We start from the raw sequence: 21671 nt of genomic DNA, 5'->3' as shown, positions 1-21671 counted from the left end.
TATTTGGGGTCCTATAAACTACGCCCACCAGTGACTTTTTCCCCTTACAATCTCTAATCTCCACCCACAATGATTCAACATTTTGTTCATTAGAGCCAATATCGTCTCTAACAACTGCTCTGATATCATCCTTTATTAACAGAGCTACCCCACCTCCTTTCCCTTCTTGTCTATCTTTCCGAATTGTCAGATACCCCTGTATGTTTAATTCCCAGTCTTGGCCACTCTGCAACCACGTTTCTGTAATGGCCACCAAATCATACCCATTTGTAATGATTTGTGCCGTCAACTCATTTACTTTATTTCGAATGCTGCGTGCGTTTAGGTAGAGTGTTTTAATACTAGTTTTTAATCCATGATTTTTAGTTTTGACCCCTCCTTCAGCCCCTTTACATTCAGTGGCCCTTTTTGCTTTTTGCCTTGGGTTTCTCTGCCCTCCACTTTTACTTATCTCCTTTCTGTCTTTTGCTTTTGCCTCCTTTTTGTTTCCCTCTGTCTCCCTGCATTGGTTCCCATCCCCCTGCCACATTAGTTTAACTCCTCCCCAACAGCACTAGCAAACACTCCCCCTAGGACATTGGTTCCGGTCCTGCCTAGGTGCAGACCGTCTGGTTTGTACTGGTCCCACCTCCCCCAGAACCGGTTCCAATGCCCCAGGAATTTGAATCCCTCCCTGCTGCACCACTCCTCAAGCCACGTATTCATCTGAGCTATCCTGCGATTCCTACTCTGACTAGCACGTGGCACTGGTAGCAATCCTGAGATTACTACTTTTGAGGTCCTACGTTTTAATTTAGCTCCTAGCTCTTTAAATTCATCTCGTAGGACCTCATCCCTTTTTTTACCTATACCGTTGGTACCAATGTGCACCACGACAACTGGCTGTTCACCCTCCCTTTTCAGAATGTCCTGCACCCGCTCCGAGACATCCTTGACCCTTGCACCAGGGAGGCAACATACCATCCTGGAGTCTCGGTTGCGACCGCAGAAACGCCTATCTATTCCCCTTACAATCGAATCCCCTTTCACTATCGCTCTCCCACTCTTTTTCTTGCCCTCCTGTGCAGCAGAGCCAGCCACGGTGCCATGAACTTGGCTGCTGCTGCCCTCCCCTGATGAGTCATCCCCCTCAACAGTACTCAAAACGGTGTATCTGTTTTACAGGGGGATGACCGCAGGGGACCCCTGCACTACCTTCCTTGCACTGCTCTTCCTGCTGGTCTTCCATTCCCTATCTGGCTGTGGACCCTTCACCTGCGGTATGACCAATTCACTAAACATGCTATTCACGTCATTCTCAGCATCGTGGATGCTCCAGAGTGAATCCACCCTCAGCTCCAACTCCACAACGCGGTCCGTCAGGATCCGGAGGCGGATACACTTCCCGCACACAGAGTCGTCAAGGACACTGGAGTCGTCCCTGAGTTCCCACATGGTACAGGAGGAGCATAACACGTGACCGAGCTCTCCTGCCATGACGTAACCCTTAGCTAGGCAACAACAATGCTAAAGTTTACTCACTGTTATAGAAGAGAAAAAAGAAAAACTATTCACCAATCACCAGCCAATCACTTACCCCCTTGGCTGTGACGTCACCTTTCTGTTTCTTTCTACTTCTTTTTTGCCTGCTCCCTGTAGCTACACAAGTACGCCTTTTATAGGCCTCAGCAACGGACCTCCTCGACGCTGCTCCCGACTGCCGCCGACGCTGGGCCCCGGACTCCCTGCTGTGCCTTTTATAGGCCTCACCAACGAACTCCCGACACTGCTCCCGACTGCCGCTGGCTGAACATGCAACTTTAGTACCCTATTCCTGCTTTCTCTCCATACCCCTTGATCCATTTAGCTGTAAGGGCCACATCTAACTCCCTTTTGAATATATCTAACGAACTGGCCACAACAACTTTCTGTGGTAGGGAATTCCACAGGTTCACAATTCTCTGAGTGAAGAAGTTTCTCCTCATCTCGGTTCTAAATGGCTTACCCCTTATCCTTAGACTGTGACCCCTGGTTCTGGATTTCCCCAACATCGGGAACAATCTTCCTGCATCTAACCTGTCCAATCCCGTCAGAATTTTATATGTTTCTATGAGATCCCCTCTCATTCTTCTAAATTCCAGTGAATATAAGCCTAGTCGATCCAGTCTTTCTTCCTATGTCAGTCCTACCATCCCGGGAATCAGTCTGGTGAACCTTCGCTGCATTCCCTCAATAGCAAAAATGTCCTTCCTCAGATTAGGAGACCAAAACTGTACACAATATTCAAGGTGTGGCCTCACCAAGGCCCTGTACAACTGCAGTAAGACCTTCCTGCTCCTATACTCAAATCCTCTCGTTACGAAGGCCAACATGCCATTTGCCTTCTTCACCACCTGCCGTACCTGCATGCCAACTTTCAATGACTGATGTACCATGACACCCAGGTCTCGTTGCACCTCCCCTTTTACTAATCTGTCACCATTAAGATAATATTCTGCCTTTCTGTTTTTGCCACCAAAGTGGATAATCTCACATTTATCCACATTATACTGCATCTGCCAAGCATTTGCCCACTCACCTAACCTGTTCAAGTCACCCTGCAGCCTCTTAGCATCCTCCTCACAGCTCATAAAGCCACCCAGCTTAGTGTCATCTGCAAACTTGGAGATATTACATTCAATTCCTTCGTCTAAATCATTACTGTATATTGTAAATAGCTGGGGTCCCAGCACTGAACCTTGCGGTACCCCACTAGTCACAGCCTGCCATTTTGAAAAGGACCCATTTATTCCTACTCTTTGCTTCCTGTCTGCCAACCAGTTCTCTATCCACGTCAATACATTACCCCCAATACCATGTGCTTTGATTTTGTACACCAATCTCTTGTGCGGGACCTTGTCAAAAGCCTTTTGAAAGTCCAAATACACCACACCAACTGGTTCTCCCTTGTCCACTCTACTAGTTACATCATCAAAAAATTCTAGAAGATTTATCAAGCATGATTTCCCTTTCATAAATCCATGCTGACTTGGACTGATCCTGTCACTGCTTTTCAAATGTGCTGCTATTACATCTTTAATAATTGATTCCAACATTTTCCCCACCACCGATGTCAGGCTAACCGGTCTATAATTACCCGTTTTCTCTCTCCGTCCTTTTTTTAAAAGTGGGGTTACATTAGCTACCCATTAGTTACCGCTGTTGAACTAGTCCCATTTTGTGAAGATGGTCACGATTACAGCATCTCTGAGATCTCCCAGCATGCTCTCCTCTTTCCAGATAATAGAGAGATATTTTAATATCTCTCACCTTTCCCTCCATTCCACCCTGAATCCTGGCATTCCTGCCTGTAACTGTCAGCAATCATATTGATGGAAGATTTTGGTTATTGTACATGGATACATTCTGTTCAAAAGTTTATGGGCTGGATTCCCCTATGAAAGCACGAGGCCTGCTTTTATGAGCATAAGAGTTTTAATAGATAGAAAAAAATAAATGTTATTACTTATTTTTATATTAAAAACCCTGTCTATGAAGGTACGTTTATTTTTAACACTCATTTTAAAAAATTTCAAAAAATAATTTTTTTCTCTAAAACATTTAATTTAATGCAATTTCTATTAATTTTTAAAAAGTGAAGTGTTTTTTAATTTATGTTTGCATTTAATTTGATTTTAGGGGTATTCTTATTGATAGTAGTGGGAGCTCAGAGGCCCTGGAATACTTGGCCTGTACGCTGGACCGCGGAGCGAAGCCTCGGAGTGCATGCCTCCACAACCACCAGGTATTTGCGAAAAAAATTGCGGCCAGAGGCGTTCGCCCGCGGGAATCCTCCCACCACGATTGGTGGCCCAATGATTTTCAAGAACAATCAAAACATCAGATTCTAGATTGTTTACCATCAACAAGTGTTCGTTTCGTTGCTGTTTGTGAGACTTTGCTGGCAGAGACTGGATACCACCATTGCCTGTGCACATCAACAAAAGAGTTCCTTGTACAAAGCACTTCCGAGACCTTTTCATTGATTCAACTGGCAGGAAACATTAATCTAGTTCTTTCTAGATTTATACAATTTTCACTTTATTATAAATTGTAAGCGATATTTCATTGTGACATTCTTTTAAGCAAAGTAAGCATAGAGGAAGACGGCAGCACTCAAACAGATGATTAAATTTGCATTAATGAAATAGCGCATGTGATGCTCCTCACTGAGCGAATGGGTGCTGGCTGAAACTTCATTTGGTGGAGGGCTCGCTGCTTCTTCCTGTTTATCCATCCCACAGAACCACAACAGAACGGATATCAGCTTCAACCTTTCCTTCACTGATTCAACTGGGGGAAGACAGAGAGAAAAATGCAATTCGATACAGAACTGTAAGACGGGTTAGTAACAGAGTTGGCAATTTGCAAAACTGGAGTATCTTGTGACTGGAGAAAAGTGCATCAGTTACCCTGATAAATGCACCCTGACCGATATCGAGACTGTGGCTGACTGAATTGGTCAGAGCCATAAAAAGGTGAATGCAGAAATCACCTTCACAGTCACAGACAGAGCAGTGGGGTAGATGGCAGAATTCTCCTATTACCTCTTTAGTGATGCACACTCTTCTCGTATATATCTCCTCACCAAGATCTTCATCTGACCTGTGTTGTCTGTAATGCGGAGTGGGGGGGGGGGGTGGGGAGGCAATATCTGAGCGGGTGCATCTGTTTAAATGCTGCCTCACTCTCCTTCAGTACAAGGTGTGTACATAGAGAAGGCTGTACCTGCTCTTGGCTGTTCCTAGCACTAGCTCTGCCATTTATTTCTCATCCAACATACCTCTAGTGCATTGCAAGCATAAAAACAGGAAACTTGGGCATGGAATGGGACTGGAGAACTGGTGGAATTCTACCCCAATCACTTGCCCTAATTTTGCACTTAAGACACACCAAAAATAGCATGGAATTTTGGCAACACGGTTCTAATCACAATGATGTATACTTGTGTTGGGGAGGAGATCATTAGCCATGATCCTGGTGCACTGTGTGCTAATAGAGATGTGATCACAGGGCATTGCTTACCCATGAGAGATTGACAATGCACATGTTGCTCCGAATCAACGTTATGTTCTTCAGACTGGTCTGTGTAATGTCTGTAAGCTTGTAATGTTTGTAGCTCCACACAATGGATGTGGACGTATTGTGTACTGCAATTGCACAGTTAATAATAAACAGAACCAGGCAGATTTCTGGAGGCTTCCGAGAGAGCTGCCTGCCATGTTCGAGGCTGTGTGTGCTGTGCTCTGTGAATATATCACGTTTGGCGATTGAGATGGGATTTTTTGGATGATTTAAAGATTAAATTTTGTTGGGGAAGGATTCAACCAGCCGACAGAGAGACTTTGGAAGTTTCTGTCTTTGGAAAAAAGCTACAAAATCCGAGGTAAAATACAGCACACGGTGTGAACAGCTAGAGATTAAAATGGCAGGTGTAATCGGACATTTGGGGGAACATAGACATGACCAGGAATGTTTTAAAGCATATGTGGATCGGCTAGAAATGTATTTCATTGCAAATAAAATAATCGAAGTTCCAGACAATGCAGTCCAGAACTGGGCTGTGTTGGAACGTAAAAGAGCGATCTTCTTATTGGAGGCAGGTCCGGCATTGTATGACACTCTTGTAAATCTGCTTGTGCCTGACGAGCCAAAGGACACAACGCTTAAAGAGATTTTAACGAAGCTGGAGCAGCACTATAACCCCAAACCATTAGAAATTGCTGAAAGCTATCGTTTCAGGATTCGGAATCAAAAGGCTGATGAAAGTAACAGTGATTACATCGTAGCATTAAAAAAGCTATCGATGCACTGTAACTTTGGAAACTTTCAAAGCATTACGGGATCGTTTTGTTTGTGGGGTGAAAAATGATACGATCAGAAGGAAGTTATTGATGACGGATGACTTGACTTTTGAGATTGCTTGTCAGACAGCGAGGTCGATGGGCATGGCCGAACAATATTCCCGAGAATTAAATAATAATTACGGTCATCAGTCAACCGAGGTAAATCACCTGCAGGTTCAAGGTAAAAGATGGTGAGGGCCCAAAGTCTCAGAAACTGGAAATTCTAACAGAGCGTTGAAGTCGTGCTATAGGTGCCTGGGACAACACATTGCTCAAAGTTGTCCATACATGAAGGCAGAGTCTTTCTTCTGCAGAAAGACTGGGCATTTTGCGAAGGCATGCCGACTGAAGGGTAAACCAGCTTTTAAAGCTTTGAGTCCAGCGTTCAAAGCTATGTGTAGAAATCCCAAGAGACTACATAGCATGGAAGAACAACAACAGGACGAGGAGATGTTAGAGTTACACGTCATCATAAGCACGAAGTTAACGGACAGCGATTCGGAAAGCATCAAAATCCACATAGATGTTGCGGAATTCAAGATACCAATGGAAATTGACACAGGTGCATCCGTGAGTGTAGTACCGGAGTCACTATACCGCGACAAATTGCATGATTTCCAACTGGAGAAATCCAAGATAGAGCTGCGAGGCTACTCGGGAGAGAAAATTCCTGTGGTAGGTCGTATCACCGTACCGGTGAAATATAAAGATCAATTTCAGAACTTGCCTCTAATAATGGTGAAAGGAGACAAGCCTGCCTTACTAGGAAGAAATTGGTTGAGCTCACTGAAGCTGGATTGGGGTAAGATTTTCTGTGTGGAAGCGAGATTTTCATCAACAGATGAGGTTATCAAGCAGTATCCGAAGGTGTTCTGCGAAACAGAAAGTCCGATCCAAGGCTTCAAGGCGAGTGTCAGGGTACAGAAGGACGCAAGATCAGTTTTACTACAAGCCACGTTCCGTACCATATGCACTCAAGGAGAAAGTTGAGCAAGAACTCAAAAGACTAGAGACTGAGAACATTATTTCTAAGATAGATTGATGTAATTGGGCTACACCCATTGTTGTTGTACCCAAGTCCGATGGTAAGGTAAGATTGTGTGGTGATTATAAAGTAACCGTAAACCAGGTTCTAGAGGGTAATGCCCCAATACATTGCCGAATATAGAAGATTTGTTCACAACACTGACAGATGGTCAGATCTTCTCAAAACTGGATCTTACGAATGCCTACTTACATCTTGAACTAGATGAGGAGTCCAAGACATGTTTGACTATAAATGCTCATCTAGGCCTATATCAATTTAATAGGCTACCGTTTGGAGTGTCTTCCACTCCTGCCATATTCCAAGGGGTGATGAACCAGATTTTACAAGGTATTGAAGGGGTAGTATGTTATTTGGATGACATACTAATTTCAGCACCAAATAGGCAAATTCATAATAACATATTGAATGAAGTCCTCAAATGGCTAGAGAAGCACAGAGTACGAGTGTCTGCTCATAAGTGTGAGTTATTTAAAAACTCAGTGGAGTACTTAAGGTACAGAGTAGACAAAGATGGTTTACATCCAACCATGGAAAAATTGGATGCAATTAGAAATGCACCCACTCCCAGGAATGTCACTGAACTTTTGTTCATTCTTGGGTCTTTTGAACTATTATGGGAAGTTCCTACCAAATTTGGCTACAGTATTACATCCACTGAATGAACTTTTGAAAAAACAGGTCCATTGGAAGTGGTCAAAAGAATGCACTACAGCATTCAAGGAGTGTAAAAGCAAATTGGTAGAGAACACCATGTTAGTTCACTATGACCTATCTAAGGATATTAAGCTAGCATGTGATGCCTCTCCGTATGGAGTTGGGGCAGTGATCTCTCATGTCTTAAGTAGTGGGGAGGAGAGACCAATTGCTTTTGCTTCACGCACTCTCAGTGCCAGTGAGTGTAATTATGCGCACATTGAAAGGGAAGCTTTGGCATTAATTTTTGGGGTCAAGAAATTTCACAAATACTTGTATGGTCGTAAGTTTATCATCATTACGGACCATAAGCCCCTAACAGCAATCCTCCATCCAAAGTCCCCAGTTCCAACATTAGCTGCAGCCCGAATGCAGAGATGGGCTTTGATTTTGTCAGCATATACATATGATATTGAATACAGACAATCAGCTGATCACATTAATGCTTATGCAATGTCTAGATTGCCTTCCCCATCACAAGTTACACCCGATAGGGAAGAAGTGTTTTATTTTTCATACATTGATGAACTGCCAGTCACAGCTGAAGAGATTGGTAGAGCAACCAAGCGTGACCCAGTGATGTCAAAGGTGTATGAGTATATTGCAAATGGATGGCCAAACCAGGTAACAGACAAAGATACACATCCATTCTTCATTCGTAGGAATGAATTATCAGTCGATAAAGGTTGTATCATGTGGGGTGCAAGAGTGGTTATACCAAATAAATTCAGGTCCAAATTATTAGGAGACCTCCATGACCAGCACCTGGGACTGTGCTTGACCAAGAGTTTTGCACGCAGTTATTTATGGTGGCCAGGTCTTGATAAAGATATCGAGTACATCGTGAGTCAGTGTACAACATGTCAATTGGTAAGCAAGCAACCACCATCAGTACCATTACAGCCATGGAAATGGCCTCCCAGGGTGTGGCAAAGGCTACATATTGATTTTGCTGAGTTAGAATTGTTCATTGTAATTGATAGCCATTCGAAGTGGGTTGAGGTGTTTCCAATGTGAAAAATAACAACAAGCAAAACATTGGACATTTTGCGAAAATTATTTTCTTCATTTGGCCTCCCTGAAGAGATTGTTTCGGATAATGGACCACAATTTTGTTCAGAAGAATTTGCACAATTCACGAGCAAAAATGGTGTGAAACATACCAAGGTACCACCATACCATCCTGCTTCGAATGGTACAGCAGAGCGCACTGTACAAATTGTAAAACGTGCCCTCATAAAACAAATGTTAGATCCAAATCCAAAGAAACGACAGTTGTCATTGGATCACAAATTGGCTAATTTTTTGATTACATATCGAAATACTGCTCATACAACTACAGGTGGAACACCAACAGAGTTGTTTCTCAAACGACAGCCACAAACCAGATTCTCATTGTTAAAGCCAAATTTGGCACAATCTGTAGAAGAGACACAATTAAGACAGAAAGAGAATCATAATAGAGGTACAGTAAAAGAGAGAAGTGTGAAATTAAACCAGAAGGTGAGAGTGAAGAACCATCACCATAAATGGTTAAAGTGATTACCAGGGTGAAGATATATGGTCCTCGCACATATTTGGTAGAGATGTTTGATAATGGACAAGTTAGGTTTGTTCATATTGATCATATTTTACCTACAGACATGGAAGGAGTTGAAGGTGGGAATGATTCAATCATTTCTGACTTATCAGATAGTTTTGATACACCAGTAGCAAATCCTAAATCCAATGTACTGGAAACAAATCCAGGAGGGAATCAGAATGAAAGTCTGAGTCCGAGTCATGCTGTGCTCTGTGAATATATCACAGTCTGGGAGACAGTATAATTGATGACAGAATTATATATCAGTTACAGTCCTATTGTATTGTGTGTCAAAGCAATAATCGTGCAGGATTGCCTACCCGATGACAGACTGATGTTATTCATGTTGCTAATTTCCTCTGAATCAACGTTATCTTCTTCAGACTGGTCTGGGAGAAAGTATAATTGATGACAGAATTATATATCAGTTACAGTCCTATTGTATTGTGTGTCAAAGCAATAATCGTGCAGGATTGCCTACCCGATGACAGACTGATGTTATTCATGTTGCTGATTTCCTCTTGGTGCAGCTTATCTCCTTCAGGTTGCCTCATTGTTAGATCCATTTTGTGTGCAGCTGGTGGAAAAAAAGTGCAGTTCAATATTACGTAATTCTATGAGTAATGTAATGATGTAATCTATTCTGGCCTACCTCACCCATTCCACTATGGAGAAATCAGTTTCTTCATTCATTGCACTTCACCAGCCATCACCCAGGCCAGTGAGAAAGCTGGGAAGAAGAGTCCTTTCAGAGGTTATTCAGATCATATCATAGGCAGTCCCTCTGAATCGAGGAAGACTTGCTTCCACTCTTAGCATGACTTCTTAGGTGGCTGTACAGTCCAATACGAGAACCACAGTCTCTGTTACAGGTGGGACAGACAGTCGTTGAGGGAAAGGGTGGGCAGGGAGCCTGGTTTGCCGCACGCTCCTTCCGCTGCCTGCGTTTGATTTCTGCATGCTCTCGGCGACGATCTTCGAGGTGCTCAGCACCCTCCCGAATGCACTTCCTCCACTTAGGGCGGTCTATGGCCAGGGACTCCCAGGTGTCAGTGGGGATGTCGCACTTTATCAGGGAGGCTTTGAGGGTGTCCGTGTAATGTTTCCTCTGCCCACCTTTGGCTCGTTTGCCATGGACGAATTCCGAGTAGAGCGCTTGTTTTGGGAGTCTCGTGTCTGGCATGCGAACTATGTGGCCCTGCCCAGCGGAGTTGATCAAGTGTGGTCAGTGCTTCAATGCTGGGGATGTTTAATATGTCCTTACTATACAGTACAAATACACACGAGGCCCATACTAGAGAGAAGGTCACTCTGTGACCAGTAACCTTTATTTGCCAGCACTGAAGTGGAGAAGACGGGTGGAACTTCCCCTTTTATACCTGAAAGTCCAGGTTAGGAGTGTCTCCCACAAGTTCACCACCTAGTGGTCAGTGTTCTCACGGTGCTCAACTTAGGTCAGTTTATACATGGATTACAATGACAGTAGAATACATGACAATGTTGGCCTGGACGAGGACACTAATGTTTGTGCGTCTGTCCTCCCAGGGGATTTGCAGGATCTTGCGGAGACATCGCTGGTGGCATTTCTCCAGCGACTTGAAGTGTCTAATGTACATGGTCCATGTCTCTGAGTCATACAGGAGGGCGGGTATTACTACAGTCCTGTAGACCATGAGCTTGGTGACAGTTTTGAGGGCCTGGTCTTCAAACACTCTTTTCCTCAGGCGGCCAAAGGCTGCACTGGAGCACTGGAGGCGGTGTTGGATCGCGTTGTCGATGCCTGCTCTTGTTGATAGGAGGCTCCCGAGATATGGGAAATGATCCGCGTTGTCCAGGGCCACGCTGTGGATCTTGATGTCTGGGGGGCAGTGCTGTGTGGTGAGGACAGGCTGGTGGAGGACCTTTGTCTTACTAATGTTTAGCGTAAGGCCCATGCTTTCATACACCTCAATAAATACGTCGACTATGTCCTGGAGTTCAGCCTCTGTGTGTGCACAGGCGCAGGCGTCATCCGGGTACTGTAGCTCGACGACAGAGGTTGGAGTGGTCTTGGACCTGTCCTGGAGGCGGCGAAGGTTGAACAGCTTCCCACTGGTTCTGTAGTTTAGTACCACTCCAGCGGGGAGCTTATCAACCGTGAGGTGGAGCATGGCAACAAGGAAGATTGAGAAGAGGGTTGGGGCGATGACGCATCCCTGCTTGGCCCCAGTCCGGACGTGAATTGGATCTGTGATGGATCCGAAACAGAGGAGGATGTGCCATAGACCCTCGTGGATGACAGTGTCAAAGGCTTTTCTAAGGTCGAATAAAGCCATGTATAAGGGCTGGTGTTGTTCCCTGCATTTTTCCTGCAGCTGTCGTGCTGCAAAAATCATGTCCCTGGCTACTATGCGTGTGGGAAGTGTGTCCAGTTGCAGCTCCTGACAGACCGCATGACGACACTGGAGCTGCGGACGGACGCACTCTGGAGCATGCGCGATGCTGAGAATGTTGTGGATAGCACATTTAGTGAGTTGGTCACACCGCAGGTAAGGGTTAGGACAGATAGTGAATGGGTGACCAAGAGACAAGGCAAGAGCAGGAAGGTAGTGCAGGAATCCCCTGCGGTCATCTCCCTCCAAAACAGATATACCATTTTAGATACTGTTGGGGGAGATGACTTACCAGGGGAAGGCACCAGCAGCCAGGTTCATGGCACCATGGGTGGCTCTGCTGCACAGAAGGGCGGGAAAAAGAGTGAGAGAGCTATAGTGATAGGGAACTCTATTGTAAGGGGAATAGATAGGAGTTTCTGCGGCCGCAACCGAGAGTCCGGGATGGTATGTTGCCTCCCTGGTGCAAGGGTCAAGGATGTCTCGGAGCGGCTGCAGAGCATTCTGGAGAGGGAGGGTGAACAGCCAGTTGTCGTGGTACATGTAGGTACCAACGATATAGGTAAGAAGCGGGAAGAGGTCCTACAAGCTGAATTTAGGGAGCTAGGAGTTAAATTAAAAAGTAGGACCTCAAAGGTAGTAATCTCTGGATTGCTACCAGTGCCACGTGCTAATCAAAGTAGAGGGAGCAGGATAGTTAGAATAAATACGTGATTTGAGCAGTGGTGCAAGAGGGAGGGATTCAAATTCCTGGGACATTGGAACCAGTTCTGGGGGAAGTGGGACCTGTACAAAAGGGACGGTCTGCACTTGGGCAGGACTGGAACTGATGTCCTAGGGGTAACATTTGCTAATGCAGTTCGGGAGTGTTTAAACTAATGTGCCCGGGGGATGGGAACCTATGCAGCGAGACAGGGCGAAGTAATATGGAGTCAGAAACAGATGGTAGAAAGGTAAAAAGCATAGTGGAAGGCCGAGTAAACAAAGGCAAGAAACAAAAATGGCCACACTACATCATAATTCTAAAAGGACAAAGGGTGTTAAAAAAACAAGCCTGAAGGCTTTGTGTCTCAATGCAAGGAGTATCCGTAATAAGGTGGATGAATTAACTGTGCAAATAGATGTTAACAAATATGATGTGATTGGGATTACGGAAACGTGGCTCCAGGATGATCAGGGCTGGGAACTCAACATCCAGGGGTATTCAACATTCAGGAAGGATAGAATAAAAAGAAAAGGAGGTGGGGTAGCATTGCTGGTTAAAGAGGAGATTAATGCAATAGTTAGGAAGGACATTAGTTTGGATGATGTGGAATCTATATGGGTAGAGCTGCAGAACACCAAAGGGCAAAAAACGTTAGTGGGAGTTGTGTACAGACCTCCAAACAGTAGTAGTGATGTTGGGGAGGGCATCAAACAGGAAATTAGGGGTGCATGCAATAAAGGTGCAGCAGTTATCATGGGTGACTTTAATATGCACATAGATTGGGCGAACCAAACTGGAAGCAATACGGTGGAGGAGGATTTCCTGGAGTGCATAAGGGATGGTTTTCTAGACCAATATGTCGAGGAACCAACTAGGGGGGAGGCCATCTTCGACTGGGTGTTGTGTAATGAGAGAGGATTAATTAGCAATCTCATTGTGTGAGGCCCCTTGGGGAAGACTGACCATAGTATGGTGGAATTCTACATTAGGATGGAGAATGAAACAGTTAATTCAGAGACCATGGTCCAGAACTTAAAGAAGGGTAACTTTGAAGGTATGAGGCATGAATTGGCTAGGATAGATTGGCGAATGATACTTAAGGGGTTGACAGTGGATGGGCAATGGCAGACATTTAGAGACCGCATGGATGAACTACAACAATTGTACATCCCTGTCTGGCGTAAAAATAAAAAAGGGAAAGTGGCCCAACCGTGGCTATCAAGGGAAATCAGGGATAGTATTAAAGCCAAGGAAGTGGCATACAAATTGGCCAGAAATAGCAGCGAACCCGGGGACTGGGAGAAATTTAGAACTCAGCAGAGGAGGACAAAGGATTTGATAAGGGCAGGGAAAATAGAGTACGAGAGGAAGCTTGCAGGGAACATTAAAACGGACTGCAAAAGCTTCTACAGATATGTAAAGAGAAAAAGATTAGTAAAGACAAACGTAGGTCCCCTGCAGTCAGAATCAGGGGAAGTCATAACGGGGAACAAAGAATTGGCAGACCAATTGAACAAGTACTTTGGTTCGGTATTCACTAAGGAGGACACAAACAACCTTCCGAATATAAAAGGGGTCAGAGGGTCTAGTAAGAAGGAGGAACTGAGGGAAATCCGTATTAGTTGGGAAATTGTGTTGGGGAAATTGATGGGATTGAAGGCCGATAAATCCCCAGGGCCTGATGGTCTGAATCCCAGAGTACTGAAGGAGGTGGCCTTGGAAATAGCGGATGCATTGACAGTCATTTTCCAACATTCCATTGACCCTGGATCAGTTCCTATGGAGTGGAGGGTAGCCAATGTAACCACACTTTTTAAAAAAGGAGGGAGAGAGAAAACAGGGAATTATAGACCGGTCAGCCTGACATCGTTAGTAGGTAAAATGATGGAATCAATTATTAAGGATGTCATAGCAGCGCATTTGGAAAGAGGTGACATGATAGGTCCAAGTCAGCATGGATTTGTGAAAGGGAAATCATGCTTGACAAATCTTCTGGAATTTTTTGAGAATGTAATTAGTAGAGTGGACAAGGGAGAACCAGTTGATGTGGTGTATTTGGACTTTCAAAAGGCTTTTGACAAGGTCCCACACAAGAGATTGGTGTGCAGAATTAAAGCACATGGGATTGGGGGTAATGTATTGATGTGGATAGAGAACTGGTTGGCAGACAGGAAGCAGAGAGTCGGAATAAATGGGTCCTTTTCAGAATGGCAGGCAGTGACCAGTGGGGTGCCGCAGGGTTCAGTGCTGGGACCCCAGCTATTTACAATATACATCAATGAATTCGATGAAGGAATTGAATGTAATATCTCCAACTTTGCAGATGACACTGAGCTGGGTGGCGGTGTGAGCTGTGAGGAGGATGCTAAGAGACTGCAGGGTGACTTGTACAGGTTAGGTGAGTGAGCCAATGCATGGCAGATGCAGTATAATGTGGATAAATGTGAGGTTATCCACCTAGGTGGCAAAAACTGGAAGACAGAATATTATCTGAATGGTGACAGATTAGGAAAAGGGGAGGTGCAACGAGACCTGGGTGTCATGGTACATCAGTCATTGAAGGTTGGCATGCAGGTACAGCAGGCGATTAAGAAAGCAAATGGCATGTTGGCCTTCATAGCGAGGGGATTTGAGTACAGGGGCAGGGAGGTGTTACTACAGTTGTACAGGGCCTTGGTGAGGCCACACCTGGAGTATTGTGTACAGTTTTGGTCTCCTAACTTGAGGAAGGACATTCTTGCTATTGAGGGAGTGCAGCGAAAGTTCACCAGACTGATTCCCGGGATGGTGGGACTGACCTATCAAGAAAGACTGGATCAACTGGGCTGGTATTCACTGGAGTTCAGAAGAATGAGAGGGGACCTCATAGAAACGTTTAAAATTCTGACGGGTTTAGACAGGTTAGATGCAGGAAGAATGTTCCCAATGTTGGGGAAGTCCAGAACCAGGGGTCACAGTCTAAGGATAAGGGGTAAGCCATTTAGGACCGAGATGAGGAGAAACTTCTTCACCCAGAGAGTGGTGAACCTGTGGAATTCACTAAATATATTCAAAAAGGAGTTAGATGAGGTCCTTACTACTAGGGGAATCAAGGGGTATGGCGAGAAAGCAGGAATGGGGTACTGAAGTTGCATGTTCAGCCATGAACTCATTGAATGGCGGTGCAGGCTCGAAGGGCCGAATGGCCTACTCCTGCACCTATTTTCTATGTTTCTATGTTTCTATGTTTCTATGTTTCTATGTCCATTGTGCCCCGGAGGGGATGAAATCCGCACTGCGACTCCGGGAGGAGCTCCCCGACCACGGGGAGAAGACGGTTGAGGAGGACTCGAGCGACGACTTTCCCAGTGGCTGATTGCAGGGAGAGTCCTCTGTAGTTGCCGCAGTCGGACTTATCCCCTTTTTTAAAGATGGTCACGATCACTGCATCTCTAGGATCTACCGGCATGCTCTCCTCCCTCCAGATGAGAGAGATGAGGTCATGTATTCGCGCCAGCAGTGCCTCTCCGCCATACTTCAGTGCCTCTGCAAGGATTCCATCCGCTCCCGTAGCCTTGTTGTTTTTTTTAGCTGTCTTATGGCCTTTTCTACCTCGTGCGGTGTTGGGGTCTCACTGAGGTGGTGATGGGTAGCATGCTGCGGGATGGAGTCGAGAACACTCGAGTCAAAGGCAGAGTCTCGATTGAGGAGATTTTCAAAATGCTTCTTCCAGCAGGCCCTGATGAGTGTTTCCCCGTTCTTGGCCAGGAGCGGGATGGGGTTTTGGGAGTTTGATCCTTATGTGGCCTTGACTGCAATGAAGAATCCTCGCACATCATGGCTGTCGGCCAGCTGCTGTATCTCCTGTGCTTTCTCCATCCACCACCTGTTCTTCAGGTCCCGGGTTTTTTGTTGGACCTTAGCCTTGAGCCGTATGTAATGCTGCTTTGCTGCTCCCGAGTTGGTGGTTGTTTAAGGCTCAGAAATGCCCTGCGCTTGCAATCTATTAGCTCTTGAATCTCCTGATCATTCTCATCAAACCAGTCCTGGTGTTTCCTGGTTGAGTGACCGAGTGTCTCTTTGCAGACACTGGTTCTGGAGGCCTGGAGAGCAGACCAAGCGCTGTGGGCATTCTGCGCCTCGGGGTCATCAAGGCACGCCAGGTTAGCTGTGAGGCTGACTGTAAAGGGCTCTCTTAACTGGGTACTTAAGTGCCCAGGCATTGACTTTTTAGCGACACTGCTTCTGCTGCCCTCTTCGCTTTGGGGCTATGTTGATGTCAATGATGGATCAAATTAGGCGGTGGTCCGACCAGCCGTTGTCAGATCCTGTCATGGCACGGGTGATGCGCACATCCTTGCGATCCCTGGCTCGGATGATGACGTAGTTGAGCAGGTGCCAGTGTTTGGAGTGAGAGTGTTGCCACGATGCCTTGTATTTGTCCCTCTGTCGGAATAAGGTATTGGTGATGAGGAGTTCATGTTCTAGGCATTTTGTCAGGAGTAGGGTACCGCTGGAGTTGGCTTTCCCTATCCCCTCTCTGCCAATCACGCCTCCCCAGAGGTCTGTGTCCTTGCCGACCCTGGCGTTGCAGTCACCGAGGAGGATCAGATTGTCGCCCGCGGCAACGCAGATCAGGGATTTTTCGAGGTTGGAGTAAAAACCCTCTTTGGCCTCATCTGTTGCATTGAGTGTTGGAGAATACGCACTGATGACTGTGGCGCACTGGTTCCGGGATAGGGTGAGTCGAAGCGTCATGAGGCATTCGTTAGCACCGCAGAGGGAACCTTTGAGGCGGTCGACCAGCTCGTTTTTGATGGCGAAGTCGACTCCGTGGAGGCGGCATTGTGCCTCTGGTTTCCCTTTCCAGTAGAAGGTGTAACCTCCATCTTGTTCCTTGAGCTGGCCTTCCCCTGCCCACCAGGTATCGCTTAGGGCGGCGATGTCGATATCAAAGCGTCTTAAGTTCCCGGGCAACTGTGGCGGTGCGGCGTTCCAGTCTGTCGCTGTTGGGGTTGTCCATGAGGGTCCTGACGTTCCATGTCCCGAACTTCATGTTGGAGGAGTGGAAGATGCCTGTGCGTGATTTCTTTTAACGTGGGGTGGTCGTTGCACACCGTTTATCACACTGGCTAAGCTGAGCAAGGTCTTGGTCCAGTGGCAAGGGGGTCCAAGACGACTGGAGACCAGGCACTGCTGTATGGGCCTATGGCGAGATGTTGGCCGCAGGCTCGGCGCTGGGTAGCACCCTTGATGGTAGGTGGTCCAAGGCTTGACTGGGGGCAGGCATTGGGGGGGCCAGCGGTGCACTGGGGTTCAGAATGGGGGGGCAGGGGGGGGTCACAGCCATTGTACTCACCACCTGCTGGAGGAAGAGAGATCAGGCCATCAGTGGGGAAGGAGAGGTCCAGATGGTGGTGGGGGGGTGGGAGGGGGGTGGTGGCACAATGGCCAGGTCCAGCCGCCCAGTCGCCGCAGGAGGTCCAGCCGGGAGGTCCAGGTCGCGTCGAGTCGTCGCAGGAGGTCCAGCCGGGAGGTCCAGGTTGCATCGAGTCGTCGCAGGAGGTCCAGCCGGGAGGTCCAGGTCGCGTTGAGTTGTCCAGCAGCTGTAGAAGGTCCAGCCGGGAGGCCCAAGTTTGAAGCTTCCAGCAGCCGTCGTGGTAGCAGCTACCTAGGGAGCTTCCCTGCTAAACAGCTCCTCGGCCCCCAACCTCTCCCTCCCACTGTCTAAACTTCCCTAAGCCCCAGCCCCAGCTCTAATGGACCCAAATAGGGGGTCTTAAAGACTTAAATCTCCACCCTAACCCCAACCCCTCGAATCCCAAAAGTTTGGGCCTACCTCAGGCCTCCCGCCACACTGCACATCGGCATCTCCCGGCTGGACCTCCTGCAGCGACTCGACGCGATTATTCAGATGACACGCATGTGACTTCCCTTCCTGCAGCTCGAGCCACCTGCTCATGACCCACCGGTTGAAAACTGTCAGTGTAGCGTCATGTCAGAGATAAAGCTGACTTTCGACTCACATTAAATTGTGTCACAGGTGAGGTGGTTGTTACACTTGTGTACAGTTGTGCCAAATCAACGTCCAATCCAGACAAAGGGAAATAGAAGGGGGGCAGAAGCATAAGACAGAAAGAAAAGTAAAAGTGAAGGGCAGAGAAACCCAAGGCAAAAAGCAAAAAGGGCCACATTACAGCAAAATCCTAAAGGGGCAAAGTATGTTAAAAAGACAAGCCTGAAGGCTCGGTGCCTCAATGCGAGGAGTATTCGGAATAAGGTGGACGAATTAACTGTGCAGATAGCAGTTAACGGATATGATGTAATTGGTATCACGGAGACATGGCCCCAGGGTGACCAAGGCTGGGAACTCAACATCCAGGGGTATTCAACATTTAGGAAGGATAGACAGAAAGGAAAAGGAGGTGGGATGATGTTGCTGGTTAAAAAGGAAATTAATGCAATAGTAAGGAAGGACATTAGCTTGGATGATGTGGAATCTGTATGGGTGGAGCTACGGAATACCAAAGGGCACACCACCAAACAGTAGTAGTGAGGTTGGGGACAGCATCAAACAAGAAATTAGGGATGCATGCAATAAAGGTACAGCAGTTATCATGGGCGACTTTAATCTACATATAGATTGGGCTAACCAAACTGGTAGCAATGCGGTGGAGGAGGATTTCCTGGAGTGTATTAGGGATGGTTTTCTAGACCAATATGTCGAGGAACCAACTAGAGGGCTGGCCATCCTAGACTGGGTGATGTGTAATGAGAAAGGACTAATTAGCAATCTTGTTGTGCGAAGCCCCTTGGGGAAGAGTGACCATAATATGGTAGAATTCTTTATTAAGATGGAGAGTGGCACAGTTAATTCAGAGACTAGGGGCTAGACTTTCCACTTTGTGGCTAAGGCCGGAAAAAATGGGTCTTGTTCCAGCGATGCGGGACCTATCGCCCGTGCTGATCGCCGGCTCAAGGCCCATTTTTTTTTTGTTGCGATTTTCCACTCGGCCTTAGCCCAGCGATATCAAATGGGCGATGTGATTTCTCGCTGATCTCACGATCGCCCAAAGAAAACGGAAGTGAATGAAAAAAAAGCTTCCCTAGCAACGCATTACTGCGCATGTGCAGGTTGATTTTTTTTTCAGGTTGATGCTCCTTCCCGTGTTTTGAGAGGTCAAGGGTCTTCACACATGCTCAGAAGCTCTGTGTGGGTCTGGGAGAGAGAGGGAGAGAGAGAGAGGAGAAAGGAAGCCGGTTATCTAGTGCTATTGAAAATACAGATACATTTAAAGAATGGAGGGAGGTGCAGGAAAGAGAAGGGCCAAACCCTTCAGCGAAGAGGCAAATGAGGCCCTGGTGAATTGTGTAAGCGCGAGGTAGGAGGATCTGGCACGGGGTGGGCGTGGGAAACCTCCACCCTGTGCATATCGCAGGATTTGGGCAGAGATTGCCGACGTCTAATGAAACCCGGACACCGGACCAGTGCCGGAAAAGATGGAACAGCCTACTGGTGGCTGCAATAGTGAGTTGAAATTTAAATTATAAATCATCCATATTTATTATTTAATGTTGTATGGAAAATCTAATTAGAATCTGCAATGTTATATCGTAATCTTTAAGCATGACTAAGTAACTAAATTAGGATTAAATTATTACATTTATGCACCACAACATAAATTTGAATGTTACAGTCTGAAATATCTTCCTAGGCAATGGATTGCAAACTTGAAATTGAACTTATAAGTCTGTCAGTCCTAAATGTTTATTGTCAAATCCATCTGCTTATGCCGTGCAATGTTACCTTATCTATTACAGAAGAAGATATCCATCAACCAGCGCGAGCAACACAGGACGGGCGGGGGCTGTGCCATGCTGCAGTCACTCACCGCCTACGAAGAGCTTGCAGTGGCCTTGGTGGGGCCAGAAAGCCGTTCGGTCACAAGCCGTGGTGTGGCCGAACCCACCCTGGAGTCACGTGAGTAATGAGAACTGTGCATTGTGTGAATCAGTAGTAAATATTTGTTACGCGGGTAATCCTATGCAATGATACTTTAATTTGATATTTAATTGAGTTATACTACTGAGATGTACTATTGATCTTCAAATGAGGCCTGGTGACCGCTTGTGCATATGGGCTAATGGTAATGTTTTGAGTTCTTAATTGAGATGAATTGATTTGCATTGTTAAACGTTGTTTATAACTTCCATTTGTCTTTCAAAGGTCAACAAGTACTGATGGAGTCAACGGACATGTCCACTGACCAGTCGGGACACTCCCAGGAGGATGAGCCAGAGGAGGAGCCAGTGCAGACTCCAGCTGCGGCTGTGCGTGAGCAGGAGGAGGAGGAGGAGGAGGAGGAGGAGGAGGAGGAGGAGGAGGAGGAGGAGGAGGAGGAGGAGGAGGAGGAGGAGGAGGAGGAGGAGAGTAACAGGAGATTTTTTTTGTGGTGGGGGCAACAACCTGCGGCCATCTCCCTCGAGACAGATGAGGCACCAGGACCAAGCGGTGTGCCGGTGGTGATGCCAAGGCGCGTGACATTGCACACGCCGACCCCAGGGCGGTCCGGTCAGCGTACCACGGAGGACCAGACGGAGAGCTTACTTTCCCTGTGCAGGGCGACGGTCGCGATCGGTCGCGACCTTATCCAGGGGCTCTCAGGTTTCTCAAACAATTGGAGCCAGTTCTCCACAACCTGGAGCGACTTCTGCTTGCGCTTCTCCAGCTGGTCTTCTGAGCAGTCACAGACTGCTCGGGAAACGTTGGAGGTGATCAGGGAGCAGCCAGCCACAACAAATGCCCTACGGCATGCGTTGCTGGCTGGACACGGCGCTGCACCCCAAGGTGTCGTGTCCGCTCGCAGCGAGACTCCAAGCACACAAGTGAGTACGGAGGACACAGTCCCTCTTGACTCGGAAGTAGAGCCTGAGGCTTCTGCTTCTGCTCTGTTACCTCCACCACGGCAGGAAGTCTTGCCGTCCCACTCTGCACGACGTCTTGGTGTCGGTCTGCGGAGACCAAAACGGGCGGGTGGGGTGCGAACAACGGGTGGGACAGGATCTGGAGGGAAATGTGGCCGCGGGTAGGGAGGGGGGAGTGCTTCTCAATAGTTCACTTGTTTTAAAATATTCACCAGTTATTATCACTTTATCATTCTCTTGTTATTGCTACTGTTATTGTTATTGTTACTAAATTGGCCACTTGTTCAATAGTTAACTGTTCACTTGTTATCATTACTTAACTGTTCACTTTCCGTTCTTTCTGAAACGGTCACTTGTTGTTATTATTACTTAAATGGCCGCTTGTTCTTTAAAATGTTCAATTTCTTCTTCTTCTAACGTTTTGGGGATTTTGAGGGAAGGGTGGGTTGGTGCTGGGGGTGGGGGTTGGAGGGAGGGTGTTGTTCATTAGTTCTTAAAAAAA

At 46.6% G+C, this 21671-nt stretch overlaps 1 protein-coding gene across 1 annotated transcript in view; it reads right to left on the bottom strand.

Annotated features, from left to right (window-relative positions):
- Positions 1 to 4092: 4092 nt before the first annotated feature.
- Positions 4093 to 21671, bottom strand: part of slc5a11 (solute carrier family 5 member 11) — a 64041-nt gene continuing 46462 nt past the window's right edge. The window contains exons 14-17 of the mRNA XM_070900022.1: positions 18199 to 18201; positions 9669 to 9764; positions 9508 to 9576; positions 4093 to 4311 (exon numbers count right to left, since the gene is read on the bottom strand). Of these exons, the coding sequence (XP_070756123.1) occupies positions 4100 to 4311; positions 9508 to 9576; positions 9669 to 9764; positions 18199 to 18201 (380 nt within the window). The 3' untranslated portion in view covers positions 4093 to 4099. The remainder of the gene's footprint in view (positions 4312 to 9507; positions 9577 to 9668; positions 9765 to 18198; positions 18202 to 21671) is intronic.

Source organism: Pristiophorus japonicus, chromosome 15 (assembly GCF_044704955.1).
Source record: "Pristiophorus japonicus isolate sPriJap1 chromosome 15, sPriJap1.hap1, whole genome shotgun sequence".
NCBI classification, from domain to species: Eukaryota; Metazoa; Chordata; class Chondrichthyes; family Pristiophoridae; genus Pristiophorus; species Pristiophorus japonicus.
The sequence above is the reverse complement of the archived record's forward strand: the minus strand, read 5'-3'. Positions and strand labels throughout refer to the sequence as shown.